The sequence below is a fragment of the Phyllopteryx taeniolatus genome, chromosome 13 (genome assembly GCF_024500385.1).
Source record: "Phyllopteryx taeniolatus isolate TA_2022b chromosome 13, UOR_Ptae_1.2, whole genome shotgun sequence".
In the NCBI taxonomy this organism is placed as follows: Eukaryota; Metazoa; Chordata; class Actinopteri; order Syngnathiformes; family Syngnathidae; genus Phyllopteryx; species Phyllopteryx taeniolatus.
Genome location: NC_084514.1, coordinates 5,523,389 through 5,540,188, shown reverse-complemented (window position 1 = coordinate 5,540,188; position 16,800 = coordinate 5,523,389). Strand labels below are relative to the sequence as shown.

The 16,800-nt window shown below is 40.3% G+C and overlaps 1 protein-coding gene and 1 long non-coding RNA gene across 7 annotated transcripts in view; one reads left to right on the top strand and one right to left on the bottom strand.

Moving 5' to 3' along the window:
* Positions 1-16,800, bottom strand: part of pacrg (PARK2 co-regulated) — a 181,558-nt gene that overhangs the window by 6,127 nt on the left and 158,631 nt on the right. For 2 of the 4 annotated variants that reach the window (XR_009791489.1, XM_061795153.1), the window contains exons 8-9: positions 8,990-9,110; positions 1,485-1,548 (exon numbers count right to left, since the gene is read on the bottom strand). Coding sequence is in view for 1 of the 4 variants with exons in the window: in XM_061795153.1 (XP_061651137.1) it covers positions 1,503-1,548; positions 8,990-9,110 (167 nt within the window). In the remaining 3 variants the exon portion in view is untranslated. Of the gene's footprint in view, positions 1-1,484; positions 1,549-8,982; positions 9,111-16,800 lie in introns of those variants that run through there. The other 2 variants (XR_009791486.1, XR_009791488.1) reach the window with 2 other exon arrangements.
* LOC133487901 (uncharacterized) lies at positions 39-16,114 on the top strand. Of its 3 annotated transcripts, none has more exons than XR_009791490.1 (4): positions 39-694; positions 5,689-5,833; positions 13,529-13,584; positions 15,375-16,114. It is a non-coding gene; the product is annotated as an uncharacterized LOC133487901 (long non-coding RNA). The 3 variants fall into 3 exon arrangements; XR_009791492.1 differs by lacking the exon at positions 39-694 and adding an exon at positions 2,956-3,560; XR_009791491.1 differs by lacking the exon at positions 5,689-5,833 and having other exon boundaries at positions 72-694; positions 15,375-16,112.

Genomic DNA, 16,800 nt, shown 5'->3' with positions numbered 1-16,800 from the left:
CAAACGATTGAAGTCAGTCAAGAAACAAATCGAAAAGTTCTTGCAGACACCCGAATGCTTCGTGTGTGTGTGTATGTTAATTTCTTTTTCTCAATTTTAAAAGCAGCACATAAAGTCACAGACACATTGCATCAAACGGAAGCTGACATTTATTGCGGGCTTTGAAAATGGTTTTGGTTCATATCTCTAACGTTCCGCGTGGTCATTTGAACCTTGACACGTGCAGGTATGAGCTGAGACTCATACATCTTCACTGTGTGTGTGAATACACAGTGACAGGCTGACAAACTTAAATGTGTGCGTGTGTGTAAACAGAAGTGATATTTATCCCCACTCCTGCCTTTGTGGCTTCGTCATTTTTAATAAGACCCTTTCTATGCAACGATTAATCCAATTAAGATCCAGATAATTAAGGAACATGCGTTGAGGCTGTTAGCTCCCTCACAATGAGCTGACTAAAGTGCCCTGCGTTCTCCACTGGAAGCGTGCCAACGGTCCTGGTTGGCTGGCTGTGGCATGCCTCGCGGTACCAGCCAGTGCTGCGGGACTCGAGTCTGTGACGACGCTTCTGATGTGACGCTAGAAGAGCCCAACAGGCACATTTATGAAAAACAAAAACAACAGCTTTTTGTTCTTTTCAGCTAAGTCGTTCTGCAACAGGATGAGGCAGAACAGTCCCAGGCCAGACGATCAGGTACACACAGCTCAGTAAACTCAGAAACGCAATGGAATTGATTGACTTGACAGATTGCGTTTGCATTGGATATACTTGTTTTTAACAGAACATTTTAACATTTTGTTGCATGGTTGCTGCTAGTTTACAATAATATAACAATAATCCTAAGCGAGGGCCCATTTACAAGACCTAACCAAAAACATGTCTCAAAAATGTGTGTTTTTTTTTGTCTTCATTGTACGTCACATGTAAAGGGTACTTAAAAAAAAGTGCAGAGTATCTTTAAAAAGGGCCAAAATGGCCAAGTACTTGCCTGTCATACATATAAGATTGTTTCCAGTGGATTTGGAAGATTTTGTGTTAAATGCAGTTTCTCTTGAACATAAATGTTAATGTACTGTAAAGATTGCCTCAGCTTTTGTATGCGAACTGGCTCTCCAGAAGCAAAAGCTGCCACTTCCATTCGCGGGTTGGAGCGGGTGGTGCCGAGCGTAGTCTCGAGGAGAGAAAGAGAGTGGGCTGGGAGGCTTCTATCCATCACGTTACATTTGACACTTACCCGCCGACTGGATTACAGCGTTGAGGAAGGCCACATATGTTTTCAAGTTGTTGTTGGAGGGGGAAATCTCCCCAAAATATAGCCTTAAATTAAGTAACATACTCCTCATTTTATTACTATCTTTTTTTTTAAGACCAGCTTTTGCAGTGAAGCGATTCAGCAAAAAAAGGTCTTTATTTCAGTTTGTTTGTGCACCCGTTTGGCACTCCCAAAGACGTGACACAACAGGGTGTTTGTGAGTGATAAGACCTGGAAGAGGGAGCTTCCTCATTGATCACGCATGTCCAGGGGAAGATTGACCCGGCCGTGTGCTCTGCAATCGAAACACACACAAACACACACACACACACACAGATAAAAGAGGCATTCACAAACACTGAGTTTGTGAATTTGTGCATTTATTGATATCTACGAACAAAGTCCCCAAATAGTTTCCATGGTGATGAGACGGCGAGAATCTCGGACAGAGAGCGAAAGCTGCAGAACAAGAAAGAAAAGGGAAGGAAGCGATAAATGGGAAGACTTTAGTTGCTGACTCTGCTTCTTCTTTCTGCAACTGACGCCTTCTAAATCCCAGCTCTGGCTGCACCACATAAACAACAACAACAACAACCATGTTGCGTTAGTTGTCGCCCGCTGCCGGACTTGCCTCCATAGAGAACCGCCATCCATCTGACTTACTACCTCAGACAAGGAGGTTTTGTGCTTGTCCATTTTTAGGTTGCATTTACATGCCTATTATGTTTTTAAAAACTTACATACAGATTCCATCTTGTCAGTAGTATCAGAAAAATTCTGTCACATTGAACCCATCCTTCTTAAGTCCCGCATTCCTTCATGGAGTGATTGGCCACCATTTCAGGCCCGGGCCGTGCCATCTTTGGCCACTTCAATTATTGTAGTAGCACAAATAATCTTTCAAAGCAGGATTTCGTACAATATATATATATTCAGAATATATGCAGTATTTTTATATAACACATTTTCTTTTTCTAGAAATAAAGTGATACTCAAATTAAAACATAAAATAAAATTTAAATTAAAAAATGTATATTATATTATTATATATACATTATTTTATATTATATAATATTTATTATATAATATTTAATAATATTATTTTATATTATATAATATTTATTTCTAGATGGATATATAGTGAACATTATTATTAGATATTGTTCGATGTTTTCGATGGATTCTCATTGAATGATTTCGGCAAGGGCCACATCCAAACTGTTTTTTTTTTACATTTTACATTAACATTTAGTGAATGATCGCAGCAAGGGCTAAGCGCTTTTAAAAAAAATTATTATTATATTTTAATTTTAATTATGTTTATGTAAAGTGGGGATGCACGTTTTTTCTCTTGCTAACATATTTTATATGTATTTAAAAAATATATTTTCTATTGTTAAAAGTGGAAATGCACGATTTCAGTTTTTTTTTTTGGTGACATTTTCCTTAATTTCTCAATGAAGGATTTATAGACGGACCAAGAGAAAAAAAACCCATTAATAATTGGTGTGGAAATTGATGATATGATATTTATGCATTATCGTATGCTTTCTTTATTAGTGGGACAGCAACATTTCTTTTCAATTTGCTAACATTGGGCCATTATTATTATTTCTTTCGAACATTTTCCCTCTCAGTATATTTCTGTGAACACTGTAGGAAACTTAGATGCAAAATTCCAACCCAAAAGTTTGTCCTTGGCAGAGGTCTGCAGTGTAGCGAGCGCTATTCCAGTAGTTTGTTCACTCTGCTGAACACACACACCAGACAAATATTATATTAGCGCTCTCTCTCCTCTCGTGTGATTATATTCTCTCGCCTTCTTTGTCTTTTCTCTACTTTTTCCTCAATCTCATTTTCTCCTGCGTCAACACAACGTTATCAACGTGTTTGGACAGCTTTGGCGTCTCCGCCGGCCTGTGACGACGGAGAAGGATAAACTTGAGCTTTCAGGAAGTTTGCCGCGTCTTCATTCCCGAATGACTCCCGTCAAGGGGATTCGGGGGGCAGTGGCAGCTGTCGCGAGTGCTGGGCTCGCCACGCTAATAATAACCCCCCCCCCCCCCAGCTAAGTGAGGGGCCCCTGCGTCGTCTCGGCTCGACCCCCGGAGTCCGGTTACAATGAGGAGTGAGGATTAGGCCAGGTTGTGGATTAGGGAAAGCTATTTTACCCTTGAAAGGACAAATAGGTGCACTCGCTGATTGGAGGCAACTCTTGGAAGTGACTGGACACGAAGCTCCTGGAAAACAGTCATGTGATTTTCCTCTCCCCCGGAATCCAGCGAGTGGTCACTGGCGCTCCCACACGTAATACTTCCGCTATTTTTAACTGCACCAATGTATGTATGTTAGAGTGTGAACGGATTTGGATGACATTTGGTGTGTACTTTCAGTGTGGCCCAAGGACGAATTTATTTTGGATTCAGATTGTTTTTGTATGCACCTAATCCACAAACTGGAAATTTGGAGCGCAGCTTCGGTGTGACCCAAAGACGAATTGATTCCTTTTCAATGAGGATCTGGAACGGGATCTGGATAATCTGTATTTAGATCATTTTTCTACGGAATAATCTAAAAAAGTTGAGAATGGATCAGGATGACATTTGGTGTGTCGCTTTAATGTGACCAAAGGACAAATTAATTTAAGGGTTTGGATTGAGAAATTTGTGCGGACACCAAAATCTGGATGCATTCCGATGAAATTTGGGGTGTAGATTCGGTGTCACCTAAAATAAAAATAGGATCTGAATAAGATGGATTCACATATTTATATATTTCATCAAGATAACTGCAAATTTGGGGTATACTTTGGGTGTGTAGCCCAAAGACATAGACTTACTTTAGATCAGGATCTAGATCAAGATTTGGATTCAAATAATGTTTTTGTAAGGACATAATGCAAAATGTTGTACCGGTTTTGATCAGATTTGATGTGTAACTTTGTGTGACACAAGGACGACTAGACTAACTTTTGATCAAGATCTGGCATCTGTTAATTTTTGTATGGACGTAACTTAAAACATTGGACAAATTTTAATAACATTTGGTGTCTGCTTTGGTGCGACCCAAGGGCAGATATTCATTTTTAGATACGGATCATCTGGATTCAGATTATTTTATATGGACATAAATCAAACATAAAGATGGATCATACTACGGATAGAATCATAGTCTGTATCCATGTTTTTGTACAATGTAACACAAAAGGTTGTATTTAATTCAATGTCATTTAGTGTGTAGCTTTGTTGTGTCCCAAGGACAATATATATATATTTTTTTTTAATGGAACCTGGTTAATCTGGAGATCACATTTTGTTTGTATGGAAATAACTAAAAAAGATTTGGATGACATTTGATGTTTAGCTTCCGTGTGATTGACTTTGGATCAGAATCAGGATTAGAACCGCAATTTAAGCATTTCAATAGCATTCAGTGTGTAGCTTTGGTGCGACCCAAGGACATACAGAATTACCAAAGGATCGAGATTCAGATTGTTTTTCAAAGGAGACACAAAAAAAAACAACATGTTGAATCAAGAGTTTTTATGCTGATTTCAAGATCATACAAAGCCATGCTCCAACCCCACTAATGGCACCGGGCCTGTCACGAAAACAAAAACAAAAACAAAAAACCTTCAACTGAGATAATAATGTCTCATCTCCAACAGATATCATGCGCTGTTAGGCAGCAGAGCGTAATGCTAACCCCTCAAAGCTGGAGGAATCGTGCACACTGTATAGGAAACGCATTCAATTCCTGGAGTATGCTAGGCCACCCGCAGTCCAGAAATGATACATCGCTCATTATGACTTAAAAAAAAAAGAGGTCACAGTATTTTATGAGGCGTCCTGATTCGCATGCTAACTTTGTTTAGCGGATAGACAACACTTTGTGACTCACTGGTTGTTTTTGCGTCAGTGCTCTTTCGAGTCTGCAGGTTTGGACCAATCATGCATCGATGCCTCTCGTGGCCAACTAACCTCATTGGCTGCTCATTTCACTCTGGTTACTTGCATGAGCAACTACAGCTCGCTGATGTTGTTAGGTGCTGTTTGACACGAACGTGTGTGTACGTGTGCGTGCAGGCATGTATGTAAAAGCGTGTGCATGCTCGTGATGCGTGGGGAGCTTATCCGCCGTTGTCCCTTTTCCAGGCGGCCACCTTCTCGTAATGAGCCGCACTGGCCTCCGCGAGAGGTCGAAACGGACACAATTCAGCATTTAATGCCCATTAGTGCCTGTGATGTAACCTAATTGAGCCATCAGACTACCTGGCCCTTTAAGTGGACGACACTGGAGGCAGTATCTGTACATTATGGCTCTTGTGACATTGAAAGCTAGCAGATGGAGTAACTTTAAGATGTTAACTGTGAACAAAACTGCCTTTTTTTTGTGAGGTCTACAACATGTCCACCCTCTCCCCTTTACTGACCAGACAAGCCTGTGGCTCACTCAAGTTGGACGGGTGAAGAGGGACGTCATTGATACAGTTCCATGCAACCGCAGGCTAGTCAAAGTTCGACCCGCCAATCAAGTGAGACACTGCAAGCCTACCAAGCGGTACCCTTCAGTTTGGTAGTGTATGTATATTTCGGCATTTTCATTCTTTTCTGCAGTTCTTGGAATTTTTGGGCCGCAAACTGACACGTGGCAAATGGGTGTACTGGTTATGATCCAAGTTTGTGCAATGGCTCTGACTGATTTCCAACATCTTCACAATTGCTTGTTTTACTACTGTAGACAGGTCTCCTGTCTGTGATGTAGTACACCAGTGGGTCCCTTCTTTTTCAAGGTATTTCAAATGGTTCGACTGGCTCCAGCAAAACTGATTGGCCATCTATTGCCAGCTTCAGAATCGCTTGTTTTTCCAGATTGGTTACACCTTCACACTCGTCCTGATGTTGTCTTCATAGTCAAAACCCAAATTCAAAACTGAACATAGACATTCAGCACAATTAATTTGTTTTGTCAAATTCCAGAGTGGCCTTCTTTATGATCTTGCATAGTCTTATCCTAATCGTCTTGCTAATCAGTGTTTTGCATCTTACTGCGTCTGTACTTTTGTTCATGACCTTCTCTACTTCCCTCCTTCCCTCGGGAGGTTGTTGATGATGTCAGTCTTTCTTTAAAGCTTTCAAAAAGGTTCCTTTTATCAACAGTAGTTGTGGTTTCTTTCTTCTTCACGGCATACTAAATGGTCGCATTGCCCAATGTTTGCGCAATGGCTCGGATTGATTTTCGATCTTTGCTTCCAATTGCTTTTTTCCCCACTCATAGACAGCTCTCTGTTTTTCATGTTTAATATATAGACATGTAGTCGTCACAAGCAAAACCCAAAATTGAGTGAAGACATTCAGGACTATTTATTTTGGGTAAATTCCAGCCTGTTTTTTCTTAATCTACTTGCTAAGGATCTTCTGGCTATTCCAATTGTTTTTGTTTTTGTTTTGCAAAAGTGCTGATTGATTTTCCATCGTCTCTCAACTTCACAACTGCTTGTTTCTCAACCATAGGAAATCCTGTTTTTCATGCTGGCTATAGTGCTCATTAGTATAAATTTAGTGTTCACAGACAAAACCCAAATCTGAAACTCAGCGCTATTAATTGTCTGAATAGTCAGTGTAATTATTTCATATTCATCTTTTGATGTCAAACCCAAATGCTTTCAACCCGCAGTACACTGTTACAGTACTTTTAGAAGGGAATGTATGCGCACATACTATAAGAGTGTGTGTTGAAAATCTTCCAGGAAACTTCCACTGACATTGTACAACGGTAGAAAAGATAGTAATTGTAATTCTTTAGAAAAAAGGCTGTGGCGTGTGAAGTTGAGAGGAAGTCTCCAACAAACTGTTGTTTTTATGAGCGCGAGTTTGTCTCGGAATGCTGAGGGCCTTCCCAGGCCTGCTGTGACAGGCTCCGTCTCCACCTGGCTGAGTGACAGAATGAGCGCAGTTGAGACAGCACAGTACGGCAAAAGAATAGTGTATAAAATGTATAAATGCATGCACAGTACATGAATGAAGTGAAATCACCATGACATGATCTGGCCCACTGAATGTGAAAAAACATTTTAATAACATTTTTGTATGTATAGACCTACAGAGATAAGGCCTTTATATGGTTATTGCATAGGTTCAGGACTGTATAAAAATCAGGTGCATAATCTGAATTGGGAATGTTCAATTCTTTTGTATGATAATGTAGTAGGATATTGCATGAAAAAAGGATGCGCGTTCATTACTGGACCACAGGACAGCTGCCTTCACAAAAACTGTAACAACATACATAAAAAAAAGAAATAAGGTCAACATATGCTGACAATGCCCAATTTTCACCATAAGAATTTCAAAAAGTACGAACTTGGTATTTTACATTTAGTGCATGTTATTGTCATTTAAATCAATCAGTGGGGGGGGGGGGGGGGGAGTAAAGTAACCCTGAAAATATGTCATTCTCCCCTAAATTCAATGTATCAGGTTTTTGTACAAAATGCAGTGGTACCTTGAGATACGAGTGATTCAAGATACGACCCATCATTCTGCTGAATTTTTGCTTTGACTTGCGAGTGCAAACTTGAGATATGAGCGATTTATGGTAGCAGTAAACTTAATTCGCCTCACTTCACAATAAGCAGCACTTTAACAAATGGCGAACATTTCACACAAAAAAAAAGATTTCAAGCTGTTTAATGCCAACCCCAGTTGAATTTTACAGTCAACCTAAGCATAAAATAAAGACAGTTAATTACATATTTATGTAAAACTACCACAGGTTTGTCTTAAGAAAGTCCGCTAGCTTAATGCTAACAAACAGCGACCAGTCAGCATTGACAGTCGCAGTTTTAGGACCCCTTAGGAAATGGATATTTGAACGCATATGGTGGAATAACACATATAGACAGATAATATAACATTACTCACAGGCATATATTCTTCATCCTTGACAAAATATTACTAATATTACAGCAATTCACTGAGTGGTAGAACAGCAGAAGAATAAGTCTATTCTTCTTCGTTTGTTAATATGACTGTATTGTACAGTAGTGCCATCCAGTGGCCAAGGCGGGCACACCAGAAGGCGAAGCACACTGATGGATGAATCATTAGATCATGAGGCACAAACTGCTTATTTTATTACCCTGTGTTTTTATAAAGTAAAATAGAATGGAGTGCTATTTTTCCATTCGAAAAAAAAAAAAAAACCCCAAAAAATTCCAGGAGGGTTACGGTTGAGGCTGGAACTGATTAATGTCATTTCCATGCATTGCATTTGGCAAAGATGAATTGCGATAAGAGTGCTCTAAATTAAGAGCATGGACACAGAACAAATTAACACCGATGTACTACAAAATAATTCTCAAAGTCTGCTAATGAAAAAATAGATTTGAATAAAAATAAAAGAAAATTGTGCCCATTTTACACAGCATGGTGCCTACTCAGTTTGCAATGTACTCCATTATCTACACTTGCAGCGGTCCGTTTTTTTTTTTTTTACTACCCACAATCTCCTCTTGAACAACATTTGTCTCCCGAGAAGTATATACAGAAGACCCTTGTTCCCCTCCATTGTCGTTCATTGTACTAGCAGGTACTATTTTAAAGTAGAAAACCGATTGCTCCAGACCGAGCTGAGTTGGTATTGTGCAGTGGAAAAGTGTCAGGCCCACCTAATCCCGCCCCCAACCCGGTCACCCTCAGTTAATCATGCAGGACTCATAGGTGGGCACCATGTACTTGATGTTGATGAATGCGTCCTCTCCACCGTAACGCTCCAACACCTCCAGAGTCTCCTGAATGAGGTCGCCAACGTTCTCTCTCTTCTGCTGGCTGTAGTCGATGCCGTCTCCAGAGTTGACTACGGAAAAGAGAGTCACACACGTGACACACTAAAACATGGGCATAACCTGCTACCTGAATATCCACATTTGGAAAAACTGACATATATCATAGAAGACAATATCACCCTTTTTGTCACATTGGCAGTGATATATGCCCACGCTATGGCATTACCACCACTATCCTTCACCTCAAAAACAGCAGAGCCAGATTAGAGTTTGCTGATCAACAACTAAAAAAGTCCAATTCTATGGACAGATGAGACCAAGATCAACTTGTAGAGTGATGGAAACAGAAGCGTATGGAGAATGAAAGGAACTGCTCACGATCCAAAACATACCACCTCATCAGTGAAGCATGGTGGTGGTAGCATCATGGCGTTATGTATTTACTTTATTGATGATGTGATCCGAAAAATATCATTACAGGTTAAAGAGGCTCTACATACTGCTGCATTAACCATTGCAGAAACATGAGGGTGGGAATTGTGTGAATCCACCATACAAATATTATTCTGCTTACTTTTTTTTATTTTTTTTTGACATTGTACTGCTTGCACAATTATTCAACAGATTCAAAACATTCTAACTTTAAAGGGGCCATATTTAACCAAACCAACTTGTTCTAGTATTTGGGATGTAATATTGTCTCTATGGTGCCTCAGTAAATGTGAAATATTAATTAAAATCGTCCCCACATTCCTAACTTCCTGATGTTTTTCTGCTGAGAGGCCTGAAATCAAGTCATCAGAATTTCTCAAGCTTATCTATGTCACTAGCAAAGATCTCCGACTTGCCTCTCCGCTCCCGAGCCAACGATATCAACATAACAAACACGTTTGCTCTCACAAGTGAGTCTTCTACACGTAGACGACCAATCAGAGGAAAGGGGGCGGTCTTAGCCAAATATGGACAAAGTGGATACAAAACTGGGTCAAACAGAAGTAGCTGTCAGAGGGGCTTTTTCTGGACACGTATGACAAAACCACGATGTTTTTTTTTTTTTTTTTTTTATGAAATTGACCCTTTTATACGAAGCCCATTTTAGAGAGTCACTTTTCGGGGGTCTAAACAGTCAAAATACTTTCTTTTCAAAAACATTCGAGTGAAAGAGACATTCAGCAAAAACGTTCCGCATCGTTCCAATTCAAATTTGAAATTGTTCAGCTCATTCTGGACATCTCGGGTGCTAGTTTTCACATTTCCCAAATTCCCACATGATTTATTATTCCACATTTTCTATCACAAGATTCCAAAATGAATGCAGATCCATCCATCCATCCATCCATCCATTATCTGTACCACTTTATCCTCACAAGGGTCACGGGTGTGCTGGAGCCTCTCCCAGCTATCTTCGGGCGAGAGGCGGGGTACACCCTGAACTGGTCGCCAGCCAATCGCAGGGCACATACTTTATATATTTACCTTCCCCATCCACATTTCATGATCGATTCAACCCATTCCAACTTCCTTTCCAACAAATCTTGGGAACTATTTATCACATTCTCAATCATTTCAAAATTTCACAATCAAATTCCCAATGTTACATATTCACCTCCTCCTTCCACATTTCTCAACCGATTCCCACTTCAAGTCTCACATTTTACATTTCAACAATTCATTTAATTCCACAGCATTTGAGTTCAGCATTCACACACCATTTCCAAAGAAATTGTATTCTCTAGCTACCAGTGCTGTTCATTTGGGGCAGCTGTAGCATAAATCCTACTTTGGGTTACATTTGTTGTGTCAGGTTTTCTGTCACTGCTGGATCTCTGTATGAAAGAGATTTGAAACTAAAATCCAAGTCTACTTTCACTCCCTCCATCCACTTTGCTACTTTTATTGCTGTGGCCTGCTTGGATTGTTTTGATGCTATTTCAGATTGCGCTAACTAGCGGGGCGCCTCCAGTTCAAAAACACACACCACCGCGTCTGAGTCGGGGAGTTGAACGACAGCCCTTCCTTAAGAATGCGTGGCCGCTCGGTTCTCCGAGAGCAGGTGGAGTCATCTGGCAACAAAGGGGGGGGGGGGGGGGGGGGGGGGGGTTGAACGTGTCAATGAGGATTCACGTGGCGATGCAGAGTTAAAAAAAAAAAAAAGGAAAGGAAAAAGCCATGTGGTTTCATGTTCGCTCTTCAGTGAAGTCTAATTAGGAGCGGCTCCTTTTTCCACATAACAGGTGTTTTTCATCTCTGTCTGTTTTTCCTCTCACTTGGGAAAGATATCACTTTTACTGCAAAAAAAAAAGGGAGATTAGCATGGGAAAGATGCTTTTTGACTGGGATGAATGAGTGTGTGTGTGTCGATTCGTCTCTATAGAAACGTCAGTGTTTCTTTTGTTTTGAGGCCCAGCACAGTTGCATGAGATTGGCATTTTACTATGCTGATAAGGACACTGTGTGCATGCGTGTGTGTGTGTGTCTGTCTGTGTGTGGTGCGTGCGAGTGCGTGTTACTGAAAATGAGGAAAGAGTGGTGAGTAGCCTAGGCTGGATACCTCTGGAATGTTTTTCGATAACAAGTTCCCCCAGCGCAGTAGAACTCTGTTGTGTGTTTAACTAGTGTGTGTGTGTGTTTGTGTGTTCTGTGTACGTATCCCAAGGGAGGGACGCTTCCTTGCTGTGTTGTGATTGGCCGGAAGCAGTGTATCGTGTTCCTGCCCAGCCCACAAACACTCTCGACCAGTAGTGTGTGCGTGTGTCTGTGTGTGTATATATATATATATATATATATATATATATATATATATATATATATATATATATAGGAAATAGGATAGGATACACACACACACCCACACACACAGTCCCCTACAAAAGTATTGGAACGGCAAGGTCAATTTCTTTGTTTTTGTTGTATACTGAAGACATTTGGGTTCCAGATCAAAAGATGAATATGAGACAAAAGTTCAGAATTCCAGCTTTTATTTCATATGGTATTTGCATCTAGATGTGTTAAACAAGTCAGGACAGAGCACCTTTTATTTGGAGCCACCCACTTTTCAAGTGAACAAATGTTTTGGAACAGACATTATTAAATTGATTTAAAGTGAAAAATATTTCGGCGGCACGGTGACTGACCGGTTAGCACGTCCGCCTCACAGTTCTGAGGACCCGGGTTCGAATCTGTCCTCGCCTGTGTGGAGTTTGCATGTTCTCCCCGTGCCTGCGTGGGTTTTCTCCGGCTTCCTCCCACATCCCAAAAACATGCATGGTAGGTTAATTGAAGACTCTAAATTGCCCATAGGTGTGAATGTGAGCGCGAATGGTTGTTTTGTTTATATGTGCCCTGCGATTGGCTGGTGACCAGGTCAGGGTGTACCCCGCCTCTCGCATGAAGATAGCTGGGATAGGCTCCAGCACGCCCGCGACCCTAGCGAGGATAAGCGGTACGGGAGATGAATGAATGAATAATATTTCATATTTTGTGGCAACATTCCAGTTTGGGGAGGCTGGAACGGATCAATGGCATTTCCATTCATTTCAACGGGGAAAGATCATTTCAGATATGAGTGTCTTGAGTTACGAGCGTGGTCATGGAACAAATTGAACTCGTATTTCAAGGCACCACTGTACATTTTACACGACAAATTATAAACAAAAGTCATGGAAAATAGCGACAACTATAAACCCTGTTGCTACAGACCGACTTCTTTTCTTGAGTGGACATCTATTTTTGGAGGCTTGTATGTTGTTAGCGTCCACAGGCTAACAGCTGAACTGCCGCGTCCTTTGTACGCCGGGTGTAGATGTACTCGTATCTGCAGGAGACCTCATTAAACTCCTCTGTCGCTGACTCCCGGCTAACACCAGAGCGCTAAATTGAACCCAGCCGGTCCTTTCGGGAGCCATTTACACGACATGGTAGAAAACAGGGGAAAAGGGTGTCGTTTTTGTTTATATGATGTTTGAAAAGAATGTCTCAAAGTAGACAATATTGAAGACACTATAATCAGCCCCTCGCACATCCTGCCCATAAAAGTCATCTTTTTTTCCCTTTTATCAGTTCTGTATTCAGCAATTATCCTGTGTGTTAAGAGTGATTTTTTTTTTCTTCCTGAGCTGCTTGGAAAATATCTCGACTTACAATCTGAATTTTTGCGGTATACATGTACAAATAAACTAGCAGCTACTAGCCAGGCATGAATATTGTAGCGATTTACTTACTTTGGCAGGTCTTTGTATTATTTGTATCGTTTTGTCAATGCTGTCAACTGTACGTGAAACATTTTCCTGTTTTATTAAATCATTGCGTAAATCGACACGTTGTCAAATGTTTTAAAGAGCAGAAACTAGAGGAATGCGTGAGGAATGTGAGAGGAGGGTTTCTTCAGAAAGTGTACTTCAGCTAAATAACCTGTCATTCTCCCTTTTAGTCTTCTCACAAAGCAAATTTTTTCGACCGCTGTTCGTCTTTTCTCTTCTTTTTCAACTAGGAGAGAAAGTAAAGGATGGGGGTCCGGTCCAACTGCAGCGATGTCACCTCGGATTGGTACGTCAACCGGAATGTGTCATAATACATTACTAACCTTCGCTAACAAAGTAGAGTAAAGCCCTAATTACAGTACATATTTGTATGGCAACCACTGATAGGCCATAAATATAAAACAATCAAATGAAAAACAATAAGTATGGCTATAACTGAGCCTTCCTGTGCCACGTGACCATGTAGTCTTATGCCAACCAACAAATGAGGTCATTGTGTACCATTCGTACCCTCGAAACGTCCTGTGTCAGTGACTTTATTAAACCGAGGACCCACTGTAATCTGTATAAACTGATATTAATAAAATCTCCCACCATGTAAAGTAAGGAAAAACGCCTGGACAGGAGTCCTGTGAGGAAGACGAACCGGTCGATGCCGACGAGGAAGAAGGATCCTGCGCTCTGTGACATTTGCGGCGCGAAAAGCAGTCGTTTTGTTTTCGTCTTTGGCGATAATCCCTGGGATTCCCGCGTCTTTAGCTCGTCGATACAGCGAGACAGAGAGAGGAAGGTTTCGCGTGACATTTGGCTGTTAATTTCACTCCACTGACGAAAAGCATCAAAGCCAAGGTCTTTGGGAATGGACGACATGCAAAACTCCAGGCAGTGCTCCTCTTGAATCCTATTTGGTCATGTCAAGACTCTGAACAAGGCCTTGGTGATTATACCACTGTTTCCCAACCTGTATTGAGCCAACGCACGTATTTAACAAAATATCATGGAACACTACCGAACAAAAATGTCATGAAAAGTAGATACGGTGAACCCATGAGTACAAAAATAGAAAGAACCGACGAATAATTGATGGAGACCCAAAAAGGGAAGTAACTGCATATAGATGCCACAAGTTGGCAGTAACGCACATTAGTTTCTAGTAGACAAGACTAAATGAAGCGCCTGCCCTCACTTTAACATAGCATGATGCCACAAGATGGCGCCAAAGCCCAATTTTATATGCGACATGAGGTTGGACCGAGTGCTAAAACAGCGAATAGGTGACTGTCGAACAACGAATATGCGTGGGTTCACTGCACACAGGTTTATTTTGTACCTTCTGCTGTCTAGTAGAAGAGCATTTCATTGTTCTGCCTGTCACTAAATGTCGCTGGCACAGAGAGAGATGAACAAAGAATTTATTGGCAGAAATTAAAAATTAATCTACCGACCACTTAAGTGAATTGATAACTTGCCAGGTTAGTGTGGGTGTGCATGCGGTTAAAGTAAGCGTGACATTAAAGCATGGCTTCAAAACAAACGTCCGACGTGCAAAATAGATAATGTTTTATTGTTTTATTGCCATGCAACAAGTGCAAACTTGCTCTCCCTCCACATGTGGTGGACACATAAATAGAAACCAATGTGAAGAATTATGCATTCCATTCCCAGTCTAACACGAAAGTAACAGACATCGGTAACTAGAGCTGCACACTTACACACGCATTTGTACAAAAAAAAAAGGCCTCTTAAATTGAAGTCTTCTTCATGTACACACCTGGTATTCTCTTGAAAAAAATGAACAAATATAACAGCTGAGTTTGATTTGGGGTTAGTCAGAAGTTCAAATGGGGGCAAGGTGTGTGCTGACTCTCAATTTTAGTTTAAATGTGATTGGTTAATTCGAACAGAGCAGCATCCCCAGTTATCCGAGGGTCTGCACACGACTCTTTATCTCAGTTGTTTATTTTGAATTCCCCCCCGGAAAAGATTTTTTTTGTATTTATACGTTCATGTAATAGGTCACAATAATGGTGGAACAAGTATAGAAGTGATTTAGTCAAACGTTTTTTGATATCACAGAAAAACTGGCATTTAAACATCCAGGAACTTCACCCAACCATCTTCCAGATCTTCGACTAGCTCCTGCCAGAGATGAAGCTGGGTTTATTAGTCACGTGCGGTTCTCCTCCAAGGGACTCAGGTGACATGCACACCGCACAGGATTTGGCGAGTTCAGCTCCGAATTCCCGAGCTGCTTCATCGTGGTGTCAGCCAAGCGGGCCATTGTTTCTAATCAACTTAGCCTCGACTGTGGAAGTTGCGGCTGGAAGCAGCTTAGGGCGGAGGCCTTCTCATACAATAGCCTCTTTGATGCCGCAGAGAATCGCTGATTGCCAAGAGCTTTGCGCATTTCTGCTCGGGGTTCGGTCTCGGAAACGAGGAATGCAGATTGCGAGAGGACGGACCAGTCGGAGTTCCAAGAATACTTTGAGCAGGAGGCGGGTTTGGCCGAGGAACAGCAGTTGTGTTCTTATCGCCAGAAAACACTGTGATAGCTCAGCATGTCTCCGCACTGCTCAAGTCGTGCTCTTAATACTGTTTATCAACCACACTGGCCCATCCAACATGCAGCTTCGACTCCCGTTTGTAATGTTTTCATTTGAATCTTTTGGTCATTCTTTTTCACGTTTGTTTGTTTGTTCTTGTTTCCCATTGATGAACAACAAACAGATAGTAGATTGTCACACTACAGGAAAAATAAAAACTCTGGACCTCCGAATGCAAATGTGAGGGGAGCTATTGTTGTATCATTTAATTCTTCATCTTCTTCTTCTTCTTATTATTATTATTTTACAGGTATTCCTATGTTTTTATTTATTATTTAAAATATATATTTCTTTAGAATATTTTTGGGTTGGTATTTAACACTTATAAGACTTCTTTTTTGAAGGCTTTGGAAATATATCATCATTATCCTGATTATTTTCTTTTTGAAACAAACATTGATTATATTACATAATAAAAACAATTCCCCATTTATTTATTCTTGCGATAAAGTGCTTTGAGCTGGGACTTTTGTTTGATTTTTCTTTTAATATTTAGAATGCTCTGCAATTATGTCGTTAATATTCAGATTTATTCCCAGAACAACAAATGTATTTATTTATTATTAAACGTAGAGTACAATTTTATTCATCATTTAGTTATTTTTTACATTTTTTTAAAATGTTTGTTTGATAAAAAAGGGCAACTTCATATCTTTATAACTGCTACTGTATCATAAATTAAACATATTTATTTAAGTAATAATTCATTGTCATAGTAATACCATATTAAAAATAGGGATATTTATGATGATAATTTCATTTAAAAGCCCTGATGTTGCACGTGCGTACATCCAGGTTTATAGATTAACTAGGGCACTTTCTTCATCCCGTCAAGGACATCAACAAAATTAATTATTGAACTTGTCCTGATATTTCCTTTTTTCCTCCCACTGTTATTT